The sequence below is a fragment of the Manacus candei genome, unplaced genomic scaffold (assembly GCF_025592945.1).
Source record: "Manacus candei isolate 608988 ecotype Guabito, Panama unplaced genomic scaffold, ASM2559294v1 h1tg000073l, whole genome shotgun sequence".
NCBI lineage: Eukaryota > Metazoa > Chordata > Aves > Passeriformes > Pipridae > Manacus > Manacus candei.
The window spans coordinates 2,402,638-2,422,363 of record NW_026138121.1 but is presented as its reverse complement, the minus strand read 5'-3'; the positions used below and the strand labels follow the sequence as shown (position 1 = coordinate 2,422,363).

At 46.6% G+C, this 19,726-nt stretch overlaps 2 protein-coding genes across 2 annotated transcripts in view; both read right to left on the bottom strand.

The window, feature by feature from the left end:
- LOC127480485 (interleukin-20-like) overlaps positions 1 to 19,726 on the bottom strand; it is a 117,298-nt gene that overhangs the window by 63,618 nt on the left and 33,954 nt on the right. The window lies entirely within an intron of this gene.
- Positions 10,711 to 18,928, bottom strand: DYRK3 (dual specificity tyrosine phosphorylation regulated kinase 3). Its single transcript, XM_051808580.1, has 3 exons — positions 18,820 to 18,928; positions 18,120 to 18,235; positions 10,711 to 14,350 (listed from the first exon to the last, which is right to left on the bottom strand). The coding sequence occupies exons 1-3, from the start codon at positions 18,857 to 18,859 to the stop codon at positions 12,788 to 12,790; spliced, it is 1,719 nt and encodes a 572-aa protein (XP_051664540.1). The 5' UTR covers positions 18,860 to 18,928; the 3' UTR covers positions 10,711 to 12,787.

Below are 19,726 nucleotides of genomic sequence, written 5' to 3'. Positions count from 1 at the left end.
ACTCTGCTTTTCTCAGCACGGTGATTTTTCCACCCGGAACCTGGATCCTGATTCATCGCCCACGAGACGATTCCAAATGTGCTTCCCTAACTCACAGTCACAAAAGCCACTACTCAGAAAGACAGAAATACATCAGTTCTGAAATCATTTGCTTTGAGAGGGATGGAGTCCCACACTGTGAGAGCAGGACACAGGAGAGGAATCTCCACCCCAGCCCCAGCTGAACCCGACCTGGCAGTGCCCCCCGGGAGCCCCAGATGTGCCTCCTCTCCATGCCACCTCCCAGGGCACTTATATCTGCTGGCATCCACATATAACCCAAATCCCTGCTGCTCTGCCAGCAGAGAGGAGGCATTTGTGTGACAAGATTATGGAGATTAGCTCACTCAGCATAAGCAGCTCCTGGGCTGGCCCTAATCCAGAGGGACATATGCAGCCCATGGACTGCTGCTTCCCTGGCTGTCCTGAAGGACCCACATGAGCTGGAGGAGACGATTTTCAGTGTCCCTGTGTCAGGGTGGGCACTGTGTGCCACTGGGGGCCCCACAAATCCTCCCAGCCCAGCCCCTGCTAATGGGATGGCCACACTGGGATGGGTCTTTCTGCTCCCTCACAGCAATCACTGGGCTGAGAGGCAGCTAACACAAGCACAGGGGCCTCAGGGCAGAGTTTGCCCTCTGTATTTTTTTTTGACACAGCCTTTCCAGGTGCTCTGTACAGCAAACAGAGGCAGTGCCAGTGATCTGTAACCTAAAAACGCCCACATACATGGCAGCAACTGCTTCCTGCAATTCTCCAAATAATCCTGGGCAGTTACACATCCCAAATGAACATCTTTACACACCTCACTGCTTGACTTTCACCCACAGGAGTCTTGCTGGTGGGAGCCCAACTTAGCCACGAGCAGAGCCCAAAGCAAAGCACTGCAGGGCTCGTGGGACTGGCTGTGGAACAAGCAGAGATCATCCTCACCCTCCACAACAGCGCAGCTATTCCCAGCTGGGAGGGAGGACCAGCACTGCTGGAGGGGAACTTCTCTCATGGCAATTAATGCTGTTAATTGGCCTCAGTCAGGCCTCACTGACCCCCAGGCACTCAGGTGTGTGAGCAAGGAGGCTGCTGCAAGGAAGGGGAAAAGGGGGGTGAGATCCATGAGAAGATAAAAATTGTGTGATCTCTTGAATCCCATGAGAAGATGACTGAGAAAGGTTGGGAGTGATCATAGAATCACAGAGTGGTTTGAGTTGGAAGGGGCTTTAAAGCCCATCTCATTCCAATCCCCTGCCATGGGCAGGGACACCTCCCACTAGCCCAGGTTGCTCCACCCTGGCTTTGGACACTTCCAGGGATGGGGCAGCCACAGCTTCTCTGGGCAACCTGTGCCAGGGCCTCCCCACCCTCCCAGGGAAGAATTCCTTCCCAATATCCACTCTGAACCTTCTCTCTTGCAGTTTAAATCCATTCCCCCGTGTCCCATCGCTGATGTCTCAGAGTAAGGCACAGAGTGGCCCAAGAGCCAGTGTGAAGAGCCACAGCTGGGGCACAGGGCACCCTGCTCTGGGTCAGGGGCTGGAGGGCAAGACAAGAGTGGCAGTGACTCCCCACGGGCACAGCCCTCCCCGTGGGCACAGCCCTCCCCACCCCGCACATGTGCTGGTGGCAGCGGGGGCTGGCAGGGCTTCATCGGGGCTTTCTGAGCGTGCTGGAAAAACACTCGGGCCACTGAGCAACAGGCTAAAAGTGGCCGGGTCAGGGCGAGCAGCTGCCGGGGCCGTGCCGGGAGGGCTGTGCTCCCGCCCCGCCGCATCCGCCCCGACGTGCTCGGAGCGACAACACGGGATTACATTGCAGCAGGCTGGGGGCTGGCATGTGGAGCGAGCCAGAAATAAAACTGTTTGTGTAGCAACTGAAAACACAGCAACAGCAGCTAGGTGAGATGTAACTCTCTTTTTTCTTCTTCTTCTTTTTTCTTCTTTCTTTCTCTCTCTCTCTTTTTTTTTTTTTTTTTTTTTTGTTTGGTTTGGTAGGAAGAGATGTGTTCACCCTTTAAAGGGGTTTTTGCTTGGGATGTGAGCTCCCCGGGGCTGCAGGTGGGAGCAGGATGTTCCCATGCAGGTCTGGGACTCCTTGGCACCAGCAGCACCTTCATTGCCCTTTCATGTACCACAGGCTTTTGGATGCTGGTGTGCATGGAGAAATGCTGGATGCAACACAAAATGGAGGTAGCAGGATACAGGTACAAGCTTGAACCTGGTGTATCCCAATATTTGGAAGACATCTCCTTCTAGTCCCTTTCCAGCTGTTATTGCACCTTATGGATCAGGAAAGGGAGTTAGAAATGACTTGGGGTTCTTCCCATGGACTCAGAATCCAGGACTGTGCCAACACACCCCTGCAGAGGCAGGATCTGGGTGAACAGAGGAAGCTTCAGGGCTGGCAGACAGAAAATAAGGAGAATGGCCTGATAAATGAGTCCAAACAAGTTATATAGAAAATAAGAAAAATAACTGTCCTGTAATTATAGAGGAAAGGACAAGGTCACCCCATGGCTGTGCCAGAGCAAGGACAAACCTCCCACCTGCCATCCCTCCTGCTGGCAGTGCTTAATCCCTCAGCAGTGCCACGTAGGAAGAACTCTGCAAATGGCATCAGGAAGGACAGAGACAGGGAAAGGACAGGGGGAACACGCCTGAAATGGGGCCCACCAAAAGCTGCATTTGTTGTGGCCCTGTGGGAAGGTAAAACATCTTCCTGTAACGCTGCAAGTTCACAGAAAGGGCCATGGAATGAGACCAGAACCTGAGAAAGCAGCTCATAAAGGCCAATTTATCCTCTGTGTGTAACTGGACCCAATGGTGTGGATGATGCAGGGAGCTCTGGGTTTAATTTAACAGGGAAAAAAAAATCATCAAAGAATATTTATAAAGGTTTGTATCATTCTTGTGAGTTTCTCATCACATGGGGATGTGTCAAAGGATCAGGCTTAGTCCTGCAAGTGCTGAAGAGGGGTCTGGAAATAGTTATAGCAAAGCACATGATCCTCTAGACCAGGGAAAAGAAGAAGAAAATCCAGCCTGGAGGTCCTGGCTTTCTCCCACACCCCCTGCCACCTTATTCCTTCTCCTAAAGGCACTACCAGTGCCCCAGGAGTGAGAAATAAGATGATGAGGGAGGTAAAATGCTGCAGCACATGGAACTGCAGCCAGAGTGTCACTGAGCCCTCGGTGGCAGCTCAGCTCCACGCAACTGTCGCTGCAAAAACATCCTGAATCAGCACCAGCTGGCTGGAAAATAAAAGCTGGGCTGTTTGCTCCCCTCTTGCACCTCCCAAAATAACCAGCAGCTTCCCTATACTCACCCCCCCTCCCAGCCACAAACACTCCCACCTTCCCCAGCAATCAGTGACCAGCAGGAGCCACAGCCACGTCCTCCCTCACCCTCTCTGTGCCCCTACAAATGACCTACAAAGGGGCATTTCTGAAGATTATCAGGCTATACATGTCTGGAAAGTGTTGGAAAACACAGCTGCCCCCTCCCAGTGCCCGGGGTGCCACGCAGAGCCTGTGAGGTGCTGCAAGGCATCTCCAGCAAAGAGACAAAACCATCTTAAACCACCCCCGTTGTTTCCACGTGTATCTCCATCTAAAGAAGAAATGGAGCATAAAAAGGTGGGCAGCACATTTCTCCAGGCACCTTCAGAAGGCCAAGGAGCTGCAGGAGCCCTGAGGGCTGCCCACCTCCAGCTCCTTTCTGACCCAGGTCAGGCAGGGGCCGGCAGCATCGAGATCAAACAGTGCCAAAGGCTGAGCTCTGCACAGGAAACAGCAGCGAAGGGAATTGTGCAGGGGATGTACAGGGGATCTGCAGCTCATGTCTCAGAGATTCAGCCTCAGACACAAACAAATTACCCCTCTCTGCTCGCCTGCACACATTTATTCTGTGCTCGTGGCTTTGAGAGAGGAGATCTGGTGTGAATTACTCGCACGACCTTTCCTGTTTGATGACTTTACAGCTGGCTGCACACACCTCCAACGTAATTTCATTTATGCCATCCATCATTAACACCTGCTGGGGAGACTGGCAGCTCTTATCAGTGACGTTACTGGTGCTGCTGTCACCCAGGGCTGTGGCAGTGGCAGGACAGGGCACGGGCTGGGGAGGAATCACTGCACTCACAGCCCTGGGCAGCACATGGATGAGGGGCTTGGGCATTATCAGTCAGACCTGTGATAGTATGGAGTAAAATCCTCCTGTTGCCCTCCCCTTCTCATCCTTCACCCACGTCAGAATGAGCTCTCAGGCTCCTGCTGAGCGTGGCAGGGTGGAAATAATTTTTCCAGCTCTTTTTCTTGCCCTACAAGATCACCCTCCACGTGGCTGCCCTCCACTGAACTCCGGCCCCCAGCTGAACTCCACTCTCCCAGCAACGTCTTGGTTATGATACCTTGCACTTCCATGTCCACAGCAGCCAAAAAACCACCCAGGGCAAGACCTGGCTGCAATTATTTCTCATCTGGAGATCCCCTTGCTCACAGCCCCCTTCCCTAATACACCACATCCAACGTGTTCTCACAATGCAATCGAAACTGTGAAGAAATTCATATTAAATCCAACCTGGCTTATGTCACTGGTCTGTACAAGAGCCTCCAACGGTGCATTCTGTGGGCTAATCAGGCATGGGGTTTATTGCTTTCAATCCCTTCTCAGCTATGCTTAATTACACTTAATTATAATAATCATGATCTCTGCCTTCCTACCTACAACCCACTTGCCCAGGAAAACAGTCCTCTCCAATAGGCCTCTCTGCTTGTAAAGCCAAATTCCAGAGCTCCCCAGCGGGAGGAATGCAACCCCTTACATGGCTCCTCTGCTCGGAGAGCCCGGGGCTGCCTCTCCTCATCTTTAGAAAGCTCCTCTCAGCGCTGAAGAATGGACAGACTTAATTCGGGCAGCTATTCCAGCCCCGCAGACAAAGGGAACAAGCCGAAGGCCACTTAGGGAGCAATTATTTAAATCCCCCTTGCGAGAGCCGAGGGAAAAGCTGCGGAGCGCTCCTGCCAGCGATCCCATGTCCCTGCAGCTCCTGAGAGCCCGATCCCAAACTCTCCTGGGACTCCTTATAAGTTCAGCGTCCAGAGATGCCTGGGAGCACAGCTGTCTGCATCTGCACCCAGGAGATCCCTGCACCTTCAGCAGTCCTGGATAAAAACCGGGGAGGGAGGAATTGGGACCGCAGGAAAAAAACATTTGTGCTTTGCTCAAGGATCTCACGCTCAAAATTCAAGGGAAGGGAGAGCAATCTTCCAGAGGAAAAGGCATCCCTGAGCATCTGTGCTGTCCTAAAAGTGCTTGGAAAGCCCATTAGGCTAATTTGACAAGAGGAAAGAAAACAACCCCAAAGCTGCCTACCACTCACTCATCGCCTGAGTTTATAAAAAGGATTAGATGAATCATACCAAGACTAGCACGACTAGTTTGCTTGCTGATGCTTAAAGAAAAGGGAATTATGGGCAAAATTCACCCCTTTGGTTCACACAGCCTCGAGCCACACACTGACCCACACTAAGGTCTCCTCTGGCAGGGAGAGCAGGGCAACGTCCTGCATGGGGTGAGTCCAGGCACCAGCAGTCCTTTATATCATTAGTTACTAGAAGATACAGTTTTCAGCCTGGTAATTTTGAGGCCCTTTGGAATGGCCCCAGGAACCTCCTGGCCCTTATTTTCAGAAAAATCAGCTCCCTTTAAACCTATCAAGCAGAAAACCCCAAATCTGAAGCTCCCAAACAGGACACCATTGAAGAGTCTTGGCATCCAGGTACTAAATACACAGGTAGCTTAAAAAAAAAGCCCTCAGCCCGTGTCTTTATGTAGGAAAAAATTAAATGGGACAAATTTGTGCTATGCAACAACTCACTTGCTGGACTGATGTGGCTGCTTTTTAAAGCACTTTGTGCTAAATGAGTTTGGAACAGCATCAGCCTCTCAGCAGGCAAAAGTTAAACCCAATGAACCAAAGGAATATTGCTAAATGCAAGTAAATCTCTTCTTCTTCTGCCTGTCAAAATGATTCGGGAGTCTCCTGATTAATTTTTCCATCAAGAAATCACATTAATTAGCCATAGAATGGTTTGGGTTGGAAAGGATCTTAAAGTTCATCTCATTCCACCCCCTGCCATGGACAGGGACACCTTCCACTAGCCCAGGTTGCTCCAACCTGGCCTTGGACACTTCCAGGGATGGGGCAGCCACAGTTTCTCTGGGCAACCTGTGCCAGGGCCTGCCCACCCTCCCAGGGAAGGAATTTCTTCCCAATATCCCATCTAACTTTCCCCTTTTCCAGTTTGAAGCCATTCCCCCTCATCCTGTCACTACAATAACAGTTGGAATACACCACAAGTGACAACAGGTCAGATTCCAGGCTCCTGCCCCACGCCCTGGATCTTTGTGCTGGATGTTTTCACATCGACATCCCAGCAGAATTTAACCAGGCAGAAAGATGTGAACACAGCTTTGGGATCGGATTCCCAGCTCCTTAGCTGGCACCAACCAGTATTTCCCCTCCCAGGGCACTGTGCAGCTCAGACAGCAGAATTTGGGATACAATACCTTATCACGTTACATCAACAAGCATTACAGCATGGGAGATAAGCTTATTTTTTTAAACTGAGGTGCTGGGCCTGAGAAAAGGCCACTCAGTCATGCAAAGTGACACTGACTGACTGTCCCAAGGGCTCAGACTGAACACAGAGCTACACACACACATATATATATACACTATAAACATCTAAATGTCTGCATATATATATATATATATATTTACTGTTTTTGGGTCACAAACTTTTTAAAAATCAAGTATTTTCCATAAACATCTGAATGTCTGCATACATATATATATATATATATATTTACTGGTTTGGGGTTGCAAACTTTTTACAAATCAAGTATTTTTCATAAACATCTAAATGTTTGCATATATATATATTTTTTTACTGTTTTCAGGTTGCAAACTTTTTAAAAATCAGGTATTTTCCATAAAAATCTAAATGTCTGCATATATATATATATATATATATGTATATATATATATATATATTGGGTTTAGGTTGTAAACTTTTCAAAAATCAAGTATTTTCCATAAACATCTAAATGTCTGCATACATATATATATATATATATTTTACTGTTTTCAGGTCACAAACTTTAAAAATCAAGTATTTTCCAGAAACATCTGAATGTCTGCATACATATATATATATATTTACTGGTTTTGGGTTGCAAACTTTTTAAAAATCAAGTATTTTCCATAAACATCTAAATGCCTGCATACATATATATATTTTTTATATATATATTTTTATATATCTATAATATTATAAAATATTTTTTTAAAGTTTTCAGGTTGCAAACTTTTTAAAAATCAGATGTTTTCCATTCACCCACATGAAAACAAGTTAAAAAAAAAAAAAAATCCCTCGGTGCTGTCTGCAAACTCCCTGCGTGTAACACACATGGTTTAATCACACAGGTCGTAGCTCCAGCCCTTTTTACTGCAGCATGATTTCATCTTCAAACCATCCCAAGATCCACTTGTGTACAGTAGGTTACCCATTTATAGGTTTCTAATAAAAGCAAATCTTCCCTAAGTGGCTATTACTGGATTTCTCCTTTCAGCCCCGGGGATAAGCGGGATTCTGGGCTTTAAAAAGGCTCTCCAGTGGGCTGAATAAGAAAATGACACTGGAGAATGTCATGGCAAAAACTCTGGTGGGTTCTAATTAAAGCCCTGTTAACGAGAGGAACATTTGTCACACCAGGGCACTCGGCACATTTAGCACAGACACGCTGAAAGCATCTGCTCACAGAGTGAAAATTCTCTCTCCTCTCTAGTCCAGATGCCACAGGAGGTGGTGTCTGGCAGCACAAGGTAAGTCCCACCAGCTGGAAATCATTAATACCTTTTTTTTCCCCCCCTCTTTTTAATCAAGGACTTTCAAGAATTTGCACACTCTGTCGCTAAAGAAAATCACTGATTTATTTTTCTTTTTCAAAACGACCCGAAACACAACTTTAGGAAATCAATGCTTGTTACATTTAGATATGTGGCTTGAGACTGACTTATTTCCAGAATGTTATACTCACGTGCACCTTCAATGCTTTCCATCTTTCCCCACCATCTTACACCTCATCACAGCATTTATAATAAAAAAGGCTAACCTGTGAATCCTGCAGACATTTAGTGTGAACATCTGCAAGGCATCAGAACCCCTGGATGGTCATTTGATTGAGACAGATGTTGGCTGGTGAAGTCCTAAGGCACAGTGCTGTGGGTAGGGGTCTCTCGTACAACCCACTGAGCCCCTCTGCAAGGATTTATTTGGATTAAAGTCCCTGCTCCCTGTGAGTCCAGGACAGTTTTCACCTCCCCACGGCTGCTCTGGGGAGCCACGGATTTCACACGGGACACTGGGAGCTGCTGAAGGGACCAGTGGCATTTGAGAACATCAGGGCTCTCTAGTGGGATGCAGGAAGTGTACACATTTCCCAAAATCTTTGCTAAATTAATAAAAAAATATTGATCAAGTGGTGTCTGCGACTTTGTAGCTCTCACAACTCCCTGACAGGAGGGGAGTTTGTTTTGAACCTCAGCTGGGTGCTGCACACAAGTCCCACAGATCTTTCCATATTATTTTGGCTCTCCACTTCCACAAGGGCATTAAACTTTGGCAGGCAGGGGATTTGTATCAATCATTTCAGCAGAGATCTCTGGGTGCAGCATCAGCCTTTTGCTTGTGTGCCTGGGATTAGCAAGACATTGCTGAGATCATCATGTATAGGTTTCACAGCCAGAGCAGCTATTAGTATTAAACAAGAAAAATAAAAAAAACAACAAGAAGAGCTGCAGCCTGCAGTGAACAAGCCTTTAAAGAGGAGCCTGGGTTTGTTTCAGAGGTGGTTTTAAAGAGGCTGATCACTGCAAAGAACCTCTACTGATAAAATGCTGCTTGAGAAGTTTTCAGCTGCATTAAATCCTAACAGGTAAAAAAAGACTGTAAGCAACACACCCACTCTTTCACAGAAGTCACATTAAATCTTTACAATTAGTCTGCTGTGAATTTTTAGGTCCCTGGACAACTAGGATTCCCATTCAAGCTGGCTGGGAAGGATAAAAACCACTAGTGAGGAGTGTCTGTTGTACCCAGAAGATCTCTAGAACCGGGTCACTGCTGTCAAACAAACCCCACATTGAGCAGCTGCTGTGACTGAGACCAAGCCTGCAAAGAACTAAACCCAGCCTGGGTGGGTGTTCCACAGGAAGAATTCCTCACTGTCCCACTGAATTCCAATAAAAACAGGCCTCTCCCTGGCCATGTGGACAGGCAGGACTCTATCTGGACCCTGTGTATCTCTCAGATGCTCATGCCCTGTCCCTCTTTTATATAAAAACACACCTAAGCCAAAAAGCTCAAACTGCAGACAAAAAGCAGTGTGTTATTCACCCCACAGAGGCTAATGGGGCAGTAAAACTTTATAAGCAACATCTGAAAACAAATTTGGGTGACTTTTAGAAATGAAATGCCTGTTTTGCTACGAACTCAGGCAGTCTGCATGTTTTGTGCTAACTTCCAAGAAGAACATGACTGAAATTCCAGTGCTGGCAGATCAACAAACCTGCAAAGCAAAGCTACCACAAAAATAATAGTTGTTCTCTTAATCTATTTTGACAAGTTTAATTTTAGACCACTTTCAACACTCTTAGCAGTAGCACAACTCACGAAAATGATGGACACTGGTGATTTTAGACCTCACCAATGTTTAGCTCTCCAAAAAAACAAGTGTGACTTTGAGGTTTGACCATATCTGGTGAGCACAGACACTGTGACTGTGGCCACCCTTGATAAATGACAGTCCAGTGACACAGCCTGTGGTCCCACCCTCCACCAACTCACAGGGAATTCAACAAGTCCAGTACTGCAGGGACAATTCCTCACCTCTCTCCCAAATTATTAGCTCACCTGGAGGGCTCTCCCAGCTTGGGAATACTGTGGCACAGAATTCAGTGAAAGCAAGTGCTTTATGAAGGAAGTTGGGATTAGGAATTGGAAACAAGACCCCAGTATTCTCAGCTATGTTGCCTGGGTTAGGAAAAAGCCCTTTCCAATCCAGCTGAGGCTGCTTCCTCTTCCTTCTCACCTGTATAGACAAGACACTGAACCATGTGTTTGATTTTCAAATATAGTAGTCCCAAGTAACACTCAGTCTTAAACACGACCCACAACAGGCACCTCGTGCAGTCAGAGCGTGCTGAGCACAATTTCTAGATAAAAAGCCATGTTTTTGCCAGCTAATTACTTTATCTGCAGCTTTACAGCACCAGCCTTAAGTGAGATTATTGTGTGTGCACCAGAGCTGCCACATTAGGGGTTACCTTGGAGTCACTTCTTCCCAGAAGTCACAGGAGAATTATTACTCTGCACGTGGCATTTTATAGACAAAATGGTTTAGAAGCAGGACACTGCTGGGTGTTCCTAAGAGACCTGTTTGTACAGCTCCCAGCACACCAACACCCTGCTCCTTCTGTCAGGCTCCATCACCACCATCCCCTCATGGCCTCTGCATAAACTGCTTTTAGGCATCTTTCCTACCAAGCTATTGCTCCTGAAAGGTTCATTTCTCCTAATCCACCAGGTATATTTTGTTTAAAAAAAAAAAAAAAACAAAAAAAAGGGCAGAGGAAGAAGAATAATATTTCTGGCTTCTGAAAATGTGCCAAATCTATTAGAGATTCTACTAAAAATCGATGGTGCCTTCTGCCACTTCCCCACAAAATCCACTCCCCTGGTTCTCCATTCAAATAAAACTTCACTCAGCCAAGCAAAATAAAAAATACCAGCCATGTGTTATGAGGAAGTGACCCATGAACATGCCATACATGCTGGTAGCTGCACAGATAAAAGCTAGACTGTTATTTTAATGTTATTACTAAGCTTATTGAATTGACACTTGGGAAACAAAACAACTCAGAAAAGCTCCGTACACGAGAACCTCGATTCCAACTCCTGGGAACCTCAGTTTAAAGTCCTGGGAAGTTTGGAGCTTTGGCTCTGTCTTTTTGCCTTTTTTTCTAGAGGCCTCCACCCAGCATTTCCCCAGTGCTAAATTAACCCCAGAGAGGACAGAATGCAGCCCCATCTCCTCAGAGAGGGAGGGTCTCCTCCTGGACGTCTTAAAAACCACCCTGGCAACTCCTTGTTTTAACATTCAAAACCTGCTGCAGAGAAAAAGTCATTCAGCTTAAAACCTTCTGTTCATAAAAGCTCTGAATTGCATTTAAAATTGTGTTCAGACACCTGGCAAGGGATCAGATGATTTTGGAAATGGACTCGGGCCATGAGGCTGCAAGAATGAACCACCCCAACAAGCTGTGCTGTTGTCATGACAGGTCACACCACCCTTGTCATGTTCTTGGAAGATAAAGGAAGAAGAAATACAAGCTCATGGGTTTCAAGAAAGAGAAAATGTAGGCACCCAAAGGCCTGAAGGAATACAATTAAAAATAAAGCAGCTCTTCCCATAAAATACTTTCATTTGGATCCACCAGTTCTTGCACTTTATCAGTCTTTCCTGGTTATGTTTTCACAGATTTTTTTTTTTTTTTTTTTAGATTTCAGAGCACACTTCCAATTATTACATTGGTGTTTTCCCCCACCCCCTCATTTTCTAGTCACAATCCCAGGCCTTAAAAACTTTTACTTGTCTGACAGGAGTGGCATGTTTGCATTTTATTAAAAGAGCTTCATGTAATTCAATGGAATTCACTCTACACAAAAAAAGATAACTTTTTTTTTTTAAATGACCAAAATTTCAAACATCTATATAAACCAGCTCTTAAAAGTCCAACGTTTTTGTTTTAGGAACAACACAGGAAAAATGAAGACACACACCTGGCAGAACTGGTGATTGAAATTTGAGCTCCAAAGAAACATAATTGCATCATTAGCCCTGAACAAACTGGCTCACACTTGTGAGGGACCAGGCCTGATCTGGAATTCTTGTGATGGACCAGGCCTGACCTCGAATTCCCCTACAATTCCCACAGACTTTTATGGGAAATAGCAAGTGTTACAGAAATTCATAGTTTTATTTAGCTATATCTTGTGTTTCATGGCATTTCTATGCTCCTTTGAAATTTTATCATCTAAGTGTTTTCTTTCCCAACAACAAATTCCTTTTTTGGTATCTACATCTCATGGCATTTTTTTTTTTTAAATCTCAGGATAGATAAGGGAAAAACAGTGCAGAGAAATAAAATCCTTAAAACTTTAGCAATTTGCAAGTTCCTAATGCATTGCATTAATGCACTTGTGCTTTTGACAAGAGATGTAAAAACTCTCCCCAGAATAAAAACAGTTCAGTTGGAGATAACTGAAAATATGTATTTGAAATCAAGTTCCCTTTCTGTCTTAAGCAAAAGAGTCTGTTAAACCATGATAAGAAACAGCTTGATTTCTAAAACAACATTTTTAAACAGCACATCTGCCACGCTGTCCTTGTACCCACCAGCTGAGCTGACCTCCCCAGGAATGGAATATCCCCCACGGTGTGAGTGAAGCAACTGGATAAAAGTTAGCCCTTTAAATGTGAACATTTTGACTGATCTCTGAAAATTCAAGATGTAGCCTCTAACAGACAGTAACTCCATTAAAAACCTCTGCATTTAATTTCCTTGCACGTGGTGAACGGACAGTTAGAACACGAGGGGCGTGTTCTGGAAATCCAGAGTTCCCCACTAGCTGACCAGTTTGGGGAGCACGGAACAGAGAGGAATATTGCTACCAGAGTCAGATCCCAAGTTAGCCCTCAGCTTGTTGGCTCCTGCCACCACGGAAGGCAGCCTGGAGCCCGTCCCTTGGAAGGAGCTTGTGTAGCTGGGGATCCTTCTGTTGGTGGTTCTATCCAGAGGGGGCGGTTTGGGCACTCGTTTACAAATCCAGGGGTGCCGCAGAGCCTGGCCCGGAGTCATGCGCGCGGCGGGATCCCAGCTCAGGCATTCCTTCAGGAAGTCTATGAACAAGGGGTCATCACAGCCCTTCAGGGCTGTCACCCAGTCCTTGTTCCCCGGAGCTTCCCGGACCTTCCCCCGGCGCGAGCGGCTCCCGTTCAGGGTCACTTTGCCGTCCGCGTGCGTCGTGACGGTGCAGTAGCGAGGGTGACCCTTGGAGTTGATGAAGTTCTTGGCTCGCTTGGACTGATCCAAAAGCTTCTGGGGTGGCATTCCAAGAAGTTCCATCATACAGGCCAGCTGGTCTGCCTCGTCCTCCCCGGGAAAAAGAGGGTACCCAGTCAAAAGCTCCACCAGGATACAGCCAAAACTCCACATGTCTATGGGCAACCCATAGCGGCTTCCCAGGATCACCTCTGGCGCCCGATAGAACCGAGACTGGATGTACGTGTAGACTCTTTGGTGCTCAAAACAGCTGGACCCAAAATCTATAACCTTGATTGCACTCCTCCCGTACTGTTTTAGGAGGATGTTTTCTGGTTTCAAGTCACAGTGGATGATTCTGTTCCTATAAAGAGCAGCCAAACACTGCAGGATGGAGTGAGCAAACTTCCGCACCAGCTGGAGACCGAAGCCCTGAAACTTATTCTTTTTAATCAGCTCATACAGGTTCACACTCAAGAGCTCGAAGGTCATACAGATGTGGTTCCTAAAGGTGAAGCTTTCCAGCATGTGAATGACATTCATGGTGTCTGTTTTATCCTGCTTCTTCAGGTGCTCCAGGATCCGGATTTCCTCCGCCGCTTGGCGATGGAACCTCTTCTCGTTGCGAACCATCTTTAAGGCCAAGTGTTGGTGGAGTTTGTGATCGTAGACTTTGGCAACTTGTCCAAAACTGCCCTTGCCAATGATTTTGAGCACTTCATACCTGTAGGCAAGGTGGTCATGGGGCACGTGGATGTAGCTGCCTTGGTCGTCGTCGTAGCCGCCGTTGTTGGGGCCGCCGATGACTCCTTGTCTCTTTTTTGCAGCTGGACCCACAAAGTAAATCTCAGAAAAATTAAATATCTCTTGCTGCTCATAAGCAGATAACTGGTGCCTGTACTGTTTGACAGCCTGCTCTGGAGCTTGGGAAAGACATCTCAGTGCTCTGCCCCCAGTTCTAGAAGAGCTTACGTTGTCTACGATTTTATCTTTTGACAAGGAAGGGAGAGGTCTTTCTAAACCAGAAACTCCTGCACTCTGGAGAGAACTGCTCCTTTTGTTGCCAGAGTCCTCAAATAACTGCTCCACTTTGACCTGATTTCCAGGCAGAGACTGATCCTTCATCATGAGTTTGTTGATAGAAACCTACAGATAGAGGAAAAAAAAGGACTTTAGTTTATCTTTTAAAGCACAGGCTAAGAACAAAAGTAAAACCAACATAAAACAAAATCACTAACACCAATGCGTTTGGCATTTATTAGGGACAAATATAAAATGCTGGATTAAATTAAGTTACAAGCACAGTTATAAAAAGGTACACAAAGAGAAAGCAACTCACTGAAACAGCACTTGCACGGACGCAACGTGCTTTTAAATCCATAAAGGGAAACCCTAGAGAGCCAAACACTCCAAAAGGACACAATACCTATCTCTAGTCAGCAAACTGCCAGGGAGTAGCTATGTTTAGCTCTAAACGTGGGTGCAGCAACACAACCAACGACAGATGCAACCTGCACCTGTCTGGAACAGGCAACGTAACGTGAACGTGCTGAGAAGCGGCAGGAATATCACACAGACAAGTTGCCAGAGGAAGACAAAGAAACCCCAGCAGGTGACATATGGCTGGTGTGCCCCAGCTGAGAGAGGAGCAGAAGGATGACAGGGCAGGACAAGGTAAACCATCCTTTAAAAAAAAAAAAAAATCTAACAAACATGTTTTTTCTTTGAAGGGCAAAACATCGTTGTATCCATTGTATGGCAGAATCATAAAAGTCCTGAGCTGGAAGAGACCCACAAGGATCATCCAGTCCAACTCCTGGCCCTGCACAGGACACCCCAAAATCCCACCCTGTCCCTGAGAGTGTTGTCCAAACCCTCCTGGAGCTCTGGCAGCCTTGGGGCTGTGCCCACTGCCCTGGGGAGCCTGGTCAGTGCCAACCACCCTCTGGGGGAAGAACCTTTTCCTGAGATCCAACCTAACCCTGCCCTGACACAGCTCCAGTGGCTCCCTTGGGTCCTGCCTGGTCACCACAGAGGAGAGAGAGCTGCACAACTATCTTAAGACAGACTTAGAAGCTTTGAATAATTGAGAATATCTCCTACTCCCACTCAGTGGACAGCAGGCCGTAACCACTGCCTCTGACTAAAATATTTACATCTGAAATGAACCCACAGAAGGTGAGAAGAACACTGTGAAATGTTTCAAGCTTGTCATTTTTGCAGTTTAGTAAATGCTGCACTCCCCAGAGGTCAGTTCCCTACTAGCACAGCAGTTATTCCCCTTTCTGCTCACTGACACCCCATGCTGATGGACAGCACAGAGGTGTTGTCTCATCCCATGCAGCCCTGAGGAAGCCCTGCCTTGCAGTGGCAACATCTGTTTTCCATTTTGTCCTTTAATCTAAAAATAAAGATCTCAGACACATGCCAAACCGAATCCCTGAAAACCAAAATAACTATACAGGAATCAAACAAAAAATATAAATAAACCTGTAGCCCCACAGCAATAAAACCAAATTCCTTTTTAGTTACATCCAGTCCAACATCTTGGCTTGGTCAGTAAATAAGGGAAGTGAATGTTCTCGCCAAAAACAACTACACACATCTCTTAAAAGGGTCTGTTTGTTGGTGCTGCCTTCAAATGTTAATTCTTGCTCACCAGCCCCCAAAAATGGGCATTTCCTGCAGAAGTCAGTGCTTATCGATGGTGAGGAGGTGCCATCGGATACATCCTACTAAGTTCCACTCCTCTGGGTCCTATCAACCCCAAAATGCAGTGTACTGGGAGAGACACGCCTCTGCAGAGAGCCTGAAGCAAAAGCAACAAAGCCCAGCCCTGGTAACTCCGAATAAACGCCTTTTTCTTGGAGCCTGGCTGAACCTCTGAGATAAGAATGGCTTTTTTTTTCAGAGCTGGCTAAAAGACTATCCAGTCCAGCAGACCCAAAGAGTAAGTTTACAAACAAACAGAAAATATAAACACAGAACTAGGTTCACATTTGTTTTAATATTCTCTATTCAGGAGCAACAGCAACTCTGCTCATGCTGCTGTTCATAGAAAACATTCTGTACCTTTGAATCCCTAAATAACCAAGGAATTCATTATTCCATTTATCCTGGAATGATTTCTTAATGAAGGAACCTTGGCTTTGGATTTAAAACCTGACTCAACAGTAGTAAGGTCTCAATTTTCATTCTTAGAGGACTCCCAAAATCATTTGCCACGTGATGGTGAGACACAAATATAGATCCATCTTCACTTGAACTCAGAAGAGCTGCACTCAAAGTCCCACGACTTCTGGGCAACACCAGCTTTATTTCACAAACCACAGCTTTTGTTTTATTGGTAAAAGCACTACCAGCAGGCAAGAAATAAGGCTGACAACAACTCAAACTCTCACTTACAAAACTTCATTTTCATTGACAAGGAAACAGCCCAATTCCTACACAACTGGCTCTGCAAAAGTGCATCAGATATTTTCTGAACACTGAATTAGACAGGCTGAATTCAACCCATGTATTCTCCAAGCAGAGAGACTTATGTTCTCCTGCAGCTCAGCTGAAGGAATGGGCAGCTGCAGTCACCAGGACTCAATTCTCATGTAACATTACATCCTAACAGAAAAATCTTGCCAGGAAACTAAATATCACTTAAATCCAGATGCTTCCCCATTAAAATTGAGTATCATCCTTGCATGCTGTGCCTCAGTTCCTGCTTGCATGATACCACTGAGGTTGTATTTTATTTATGTACCATCATGCAAAATTGAGCATGTTATAATCCTTAATCTTGCTTTAGGAAGTTAACAGGCTTCAGGGTCAAAATATAGATGAAGATAAGATACACCAGTCAAACAAAATACTCCTGGAGTTATACTTGTATTTAACTGGAGAGTTCCATTCTACTGACTTTTGTTCAGTAATGAACAATTGAAGTTACACTACAACTTAAAACACTGCAATGTTTCCATATCCCTGCAAACAAAAAAACCCTAGCCAACTACTCTTCAAACTTTCCTGCTCAACAAAACCCTAAATTCCTTCTGCTCTCCCTCAACATTGCCAAAAAGGGAAAACACAGACCCATGCCCGGGTTTGCACAGACCAAATTAATGACTAATACCTGTTACCATAAAATCCCACAAGGTGATGATTTCCAAATGCATCTTACTCAGGGAAATGCCTATTTTCACTTTTTAGAGAGTGAGACTTTTTTAAGCTCAAGCTCCTTCCCTTCTGCCAGAACTGAACAAGAGCCAAAACACATTAAAAACCCATCTAAAAGACAGATCAGTGTACAAAAGTACAGCTAAACATGACCACTAGTGCTCAGCTGAATCAATTCAAGGAAAGATCTCCCAACTCCACAACTGCTGAGGGAACACAGCCCTTGTGGAGCAGCCTGTTAACACCTTCAGTCCATGAAGAGCTATTTTGGTAGCAGACGAAGTGACAGATAATGCCCAAGTTTTCAGAGGAGAAAGATACTTTTGTGAGATGTTTGGCAGCCATGCAAACCCACACTGCTCCTTCTGCTGTTCCTAAGTACTTATCCGTTGGAATTTTCATGAGGGAAACTAAAATGGAAACGTGCAGGAGGTAAAGCAAAGTGTGTGTGGATTTACTTATCAGCACAAGGCGACATGGCAGAACACTTCAACCCTTTGTAAAGTGACTTTTTTGATTAAAACACAAGCTGAGGACACTCAGATGGGATTCCTGAGGCTGCCAGCAAGTTCTACAGCGAACGCAGCACATCATTTTTATGCTTAGTGAACACAATAATGTTAATAAACTACTACAGAGCTGCAAAATCCCACTTTTTTTTTGGTCTATAGGGAGATATCTCACTCCTGGATAGTTCTCACTGCCTCACAACACAACCTGAAGACACAGATGACTTTGAAATACTCACTTGAGGTCTTGGAAGGGAAGAAGGTCCAGAGGCGCTGCGTTCTTCATTTGAAGGCTCTTGGTATCTTAAATCATCTATCCTCATATAGGAATCATATAATCCATCTCCAAACCTGCCTGGAAATGTCCCATATACAAACCAGTTAGTCACAACCACTCACACTGATAAGAGACAGAGTCAAACGCTGACACTTATCTCCCTTACCACCTTTTCATCTGCAAAATCATCGATTCTCATTCATTTATTAAAGGACCCTCCAAATTTAACTCTACTTTAATACCGCGACAGAGGGAGAAGCTCTTGGGGAACCCCGACGTGCGACAGGCACTTTTCAATTCAGAGCTCCTCTTTTGTTAATCAAGTTCTGCACTGCGAACGCATCCTTGGGAAACCCTGAAAACACCACGCTCCCTGCAGAGACATTTAAACCCACCACGCTCCGCATCGCTTTTCCCCATTTTAAGCAGGGTAATCCCAAACGAGCAGAAAAGCACTTAAAACCACTTGATAGCGGGCTATCCTTAAAAAAAAAAAAAAAAAAAAAAAAAAAAAAAAAAAAAAAGAGAGATGCGCGAATTACACTTGGGGAGGGGGGGGAAGGAGGAGAAGGCGAACGGGCGGAACCACGCAGGGTACCCCCGACCCGCAGTGCCCTCCTCCCCTCCCCCGAGCCCCGGGACCCCCTTTCCCGCCGCCTCACCCGCTCCGAGCGGCCCCTCCAGCTTCCTGCCGAGCAGCATCGTGTCCGGGGGACCCCGACCCCGGCCCCGGCCCCATCCCCGGCGGGTCCCGCTGCCCAGCGCCGCCGCCCCGGCCCCGGCCCCGGCCCCGGCCGTTGCCCCGGGAACGGCCCCCGCCCGCCGCCCGCCCGCGCCTGCGCAGCGCGGCCGGGGCGGGCTTGACTCGCACCCAAATCTGCCGAGTTTCGCCTCCCGCTTCTCTCCCCTCTCCCCCCTCCGAACCCCTTAAAGCCTCCCTGGCTCGCGTAAGGGAGAAATGCCGCCCCTGCGATGTGCAGCAAGCCCTCGGCGGGGGTTTGGTCGCGCCGGGGCGGATGCTGGCGGGTGAGGTTCCAAGTGCTCTCGTACGAGGATTCTTGCGAGAGTGTATTTGGGTTAAAGTCACTGCTCCCCTGCGAGTCAAGGGCAGTGTTTGCTTAATCCGCGGCTGCTCTGAGGAGCCGTGGGTTTCGCACGGTGCGGAACGGGGAATCCTGTGTTTCACTGGGGGGTAGCAGTGGCGTTTTACAGCAGCAGGGCTCTCTTAATTACAAGTGTATGTATGTATGGAGTGTATGTACTTCACCAAACCTTTATTAAAGTAATAGAAAAAATAATAGTAAAGTGGTGTGTGCGCGACCTTCTCACTCTCTCCAACTCCCTGACAGGAGGGGGGAGCCGGGGGAGAATCGGGCTCTGCTCCCAGGGAAAAAGGAACAGAAGGAGAAGAAAGACCCCCAAGCTGTGCCTGGGGAGGGTCAGGTTGGATACTTGGGAAAAAATCTCCCTGGAAAGGGTGGTCAGGCCTTGGAAGGGGCTGCCCAGGGCAGTGGTGGAGCCCCCGTCCCTGGAGGTGTCCGAGGCAGGACTGGCCGTGGCTCTCAGTGC

Bases quoted from the DNA above. Each gene is read 5' to 3' on its own strand.
- DYRK3 (XM_051808580.1), bottom strand. From the start codon at position 18,859: ATGCTGCTCGGCAGGAAGCTGGAGGGGCCGCTCGGAGCGG. The intron at 18,236-18,819 runs GTGAGGCGGCGG...GGACATTTCCAG, and splicing joins GGAGGGGCCGCTCGGAGCGG to GCAGGTTTGGAGATGGATTA. The intron at 14,351-18,119 runs GTGAGTATTTCA...CTCTATCTGTAG, and splicing joins CTTCCCTTCCAAGACCTCAA to GTTTCTATCAACAAACTCAT.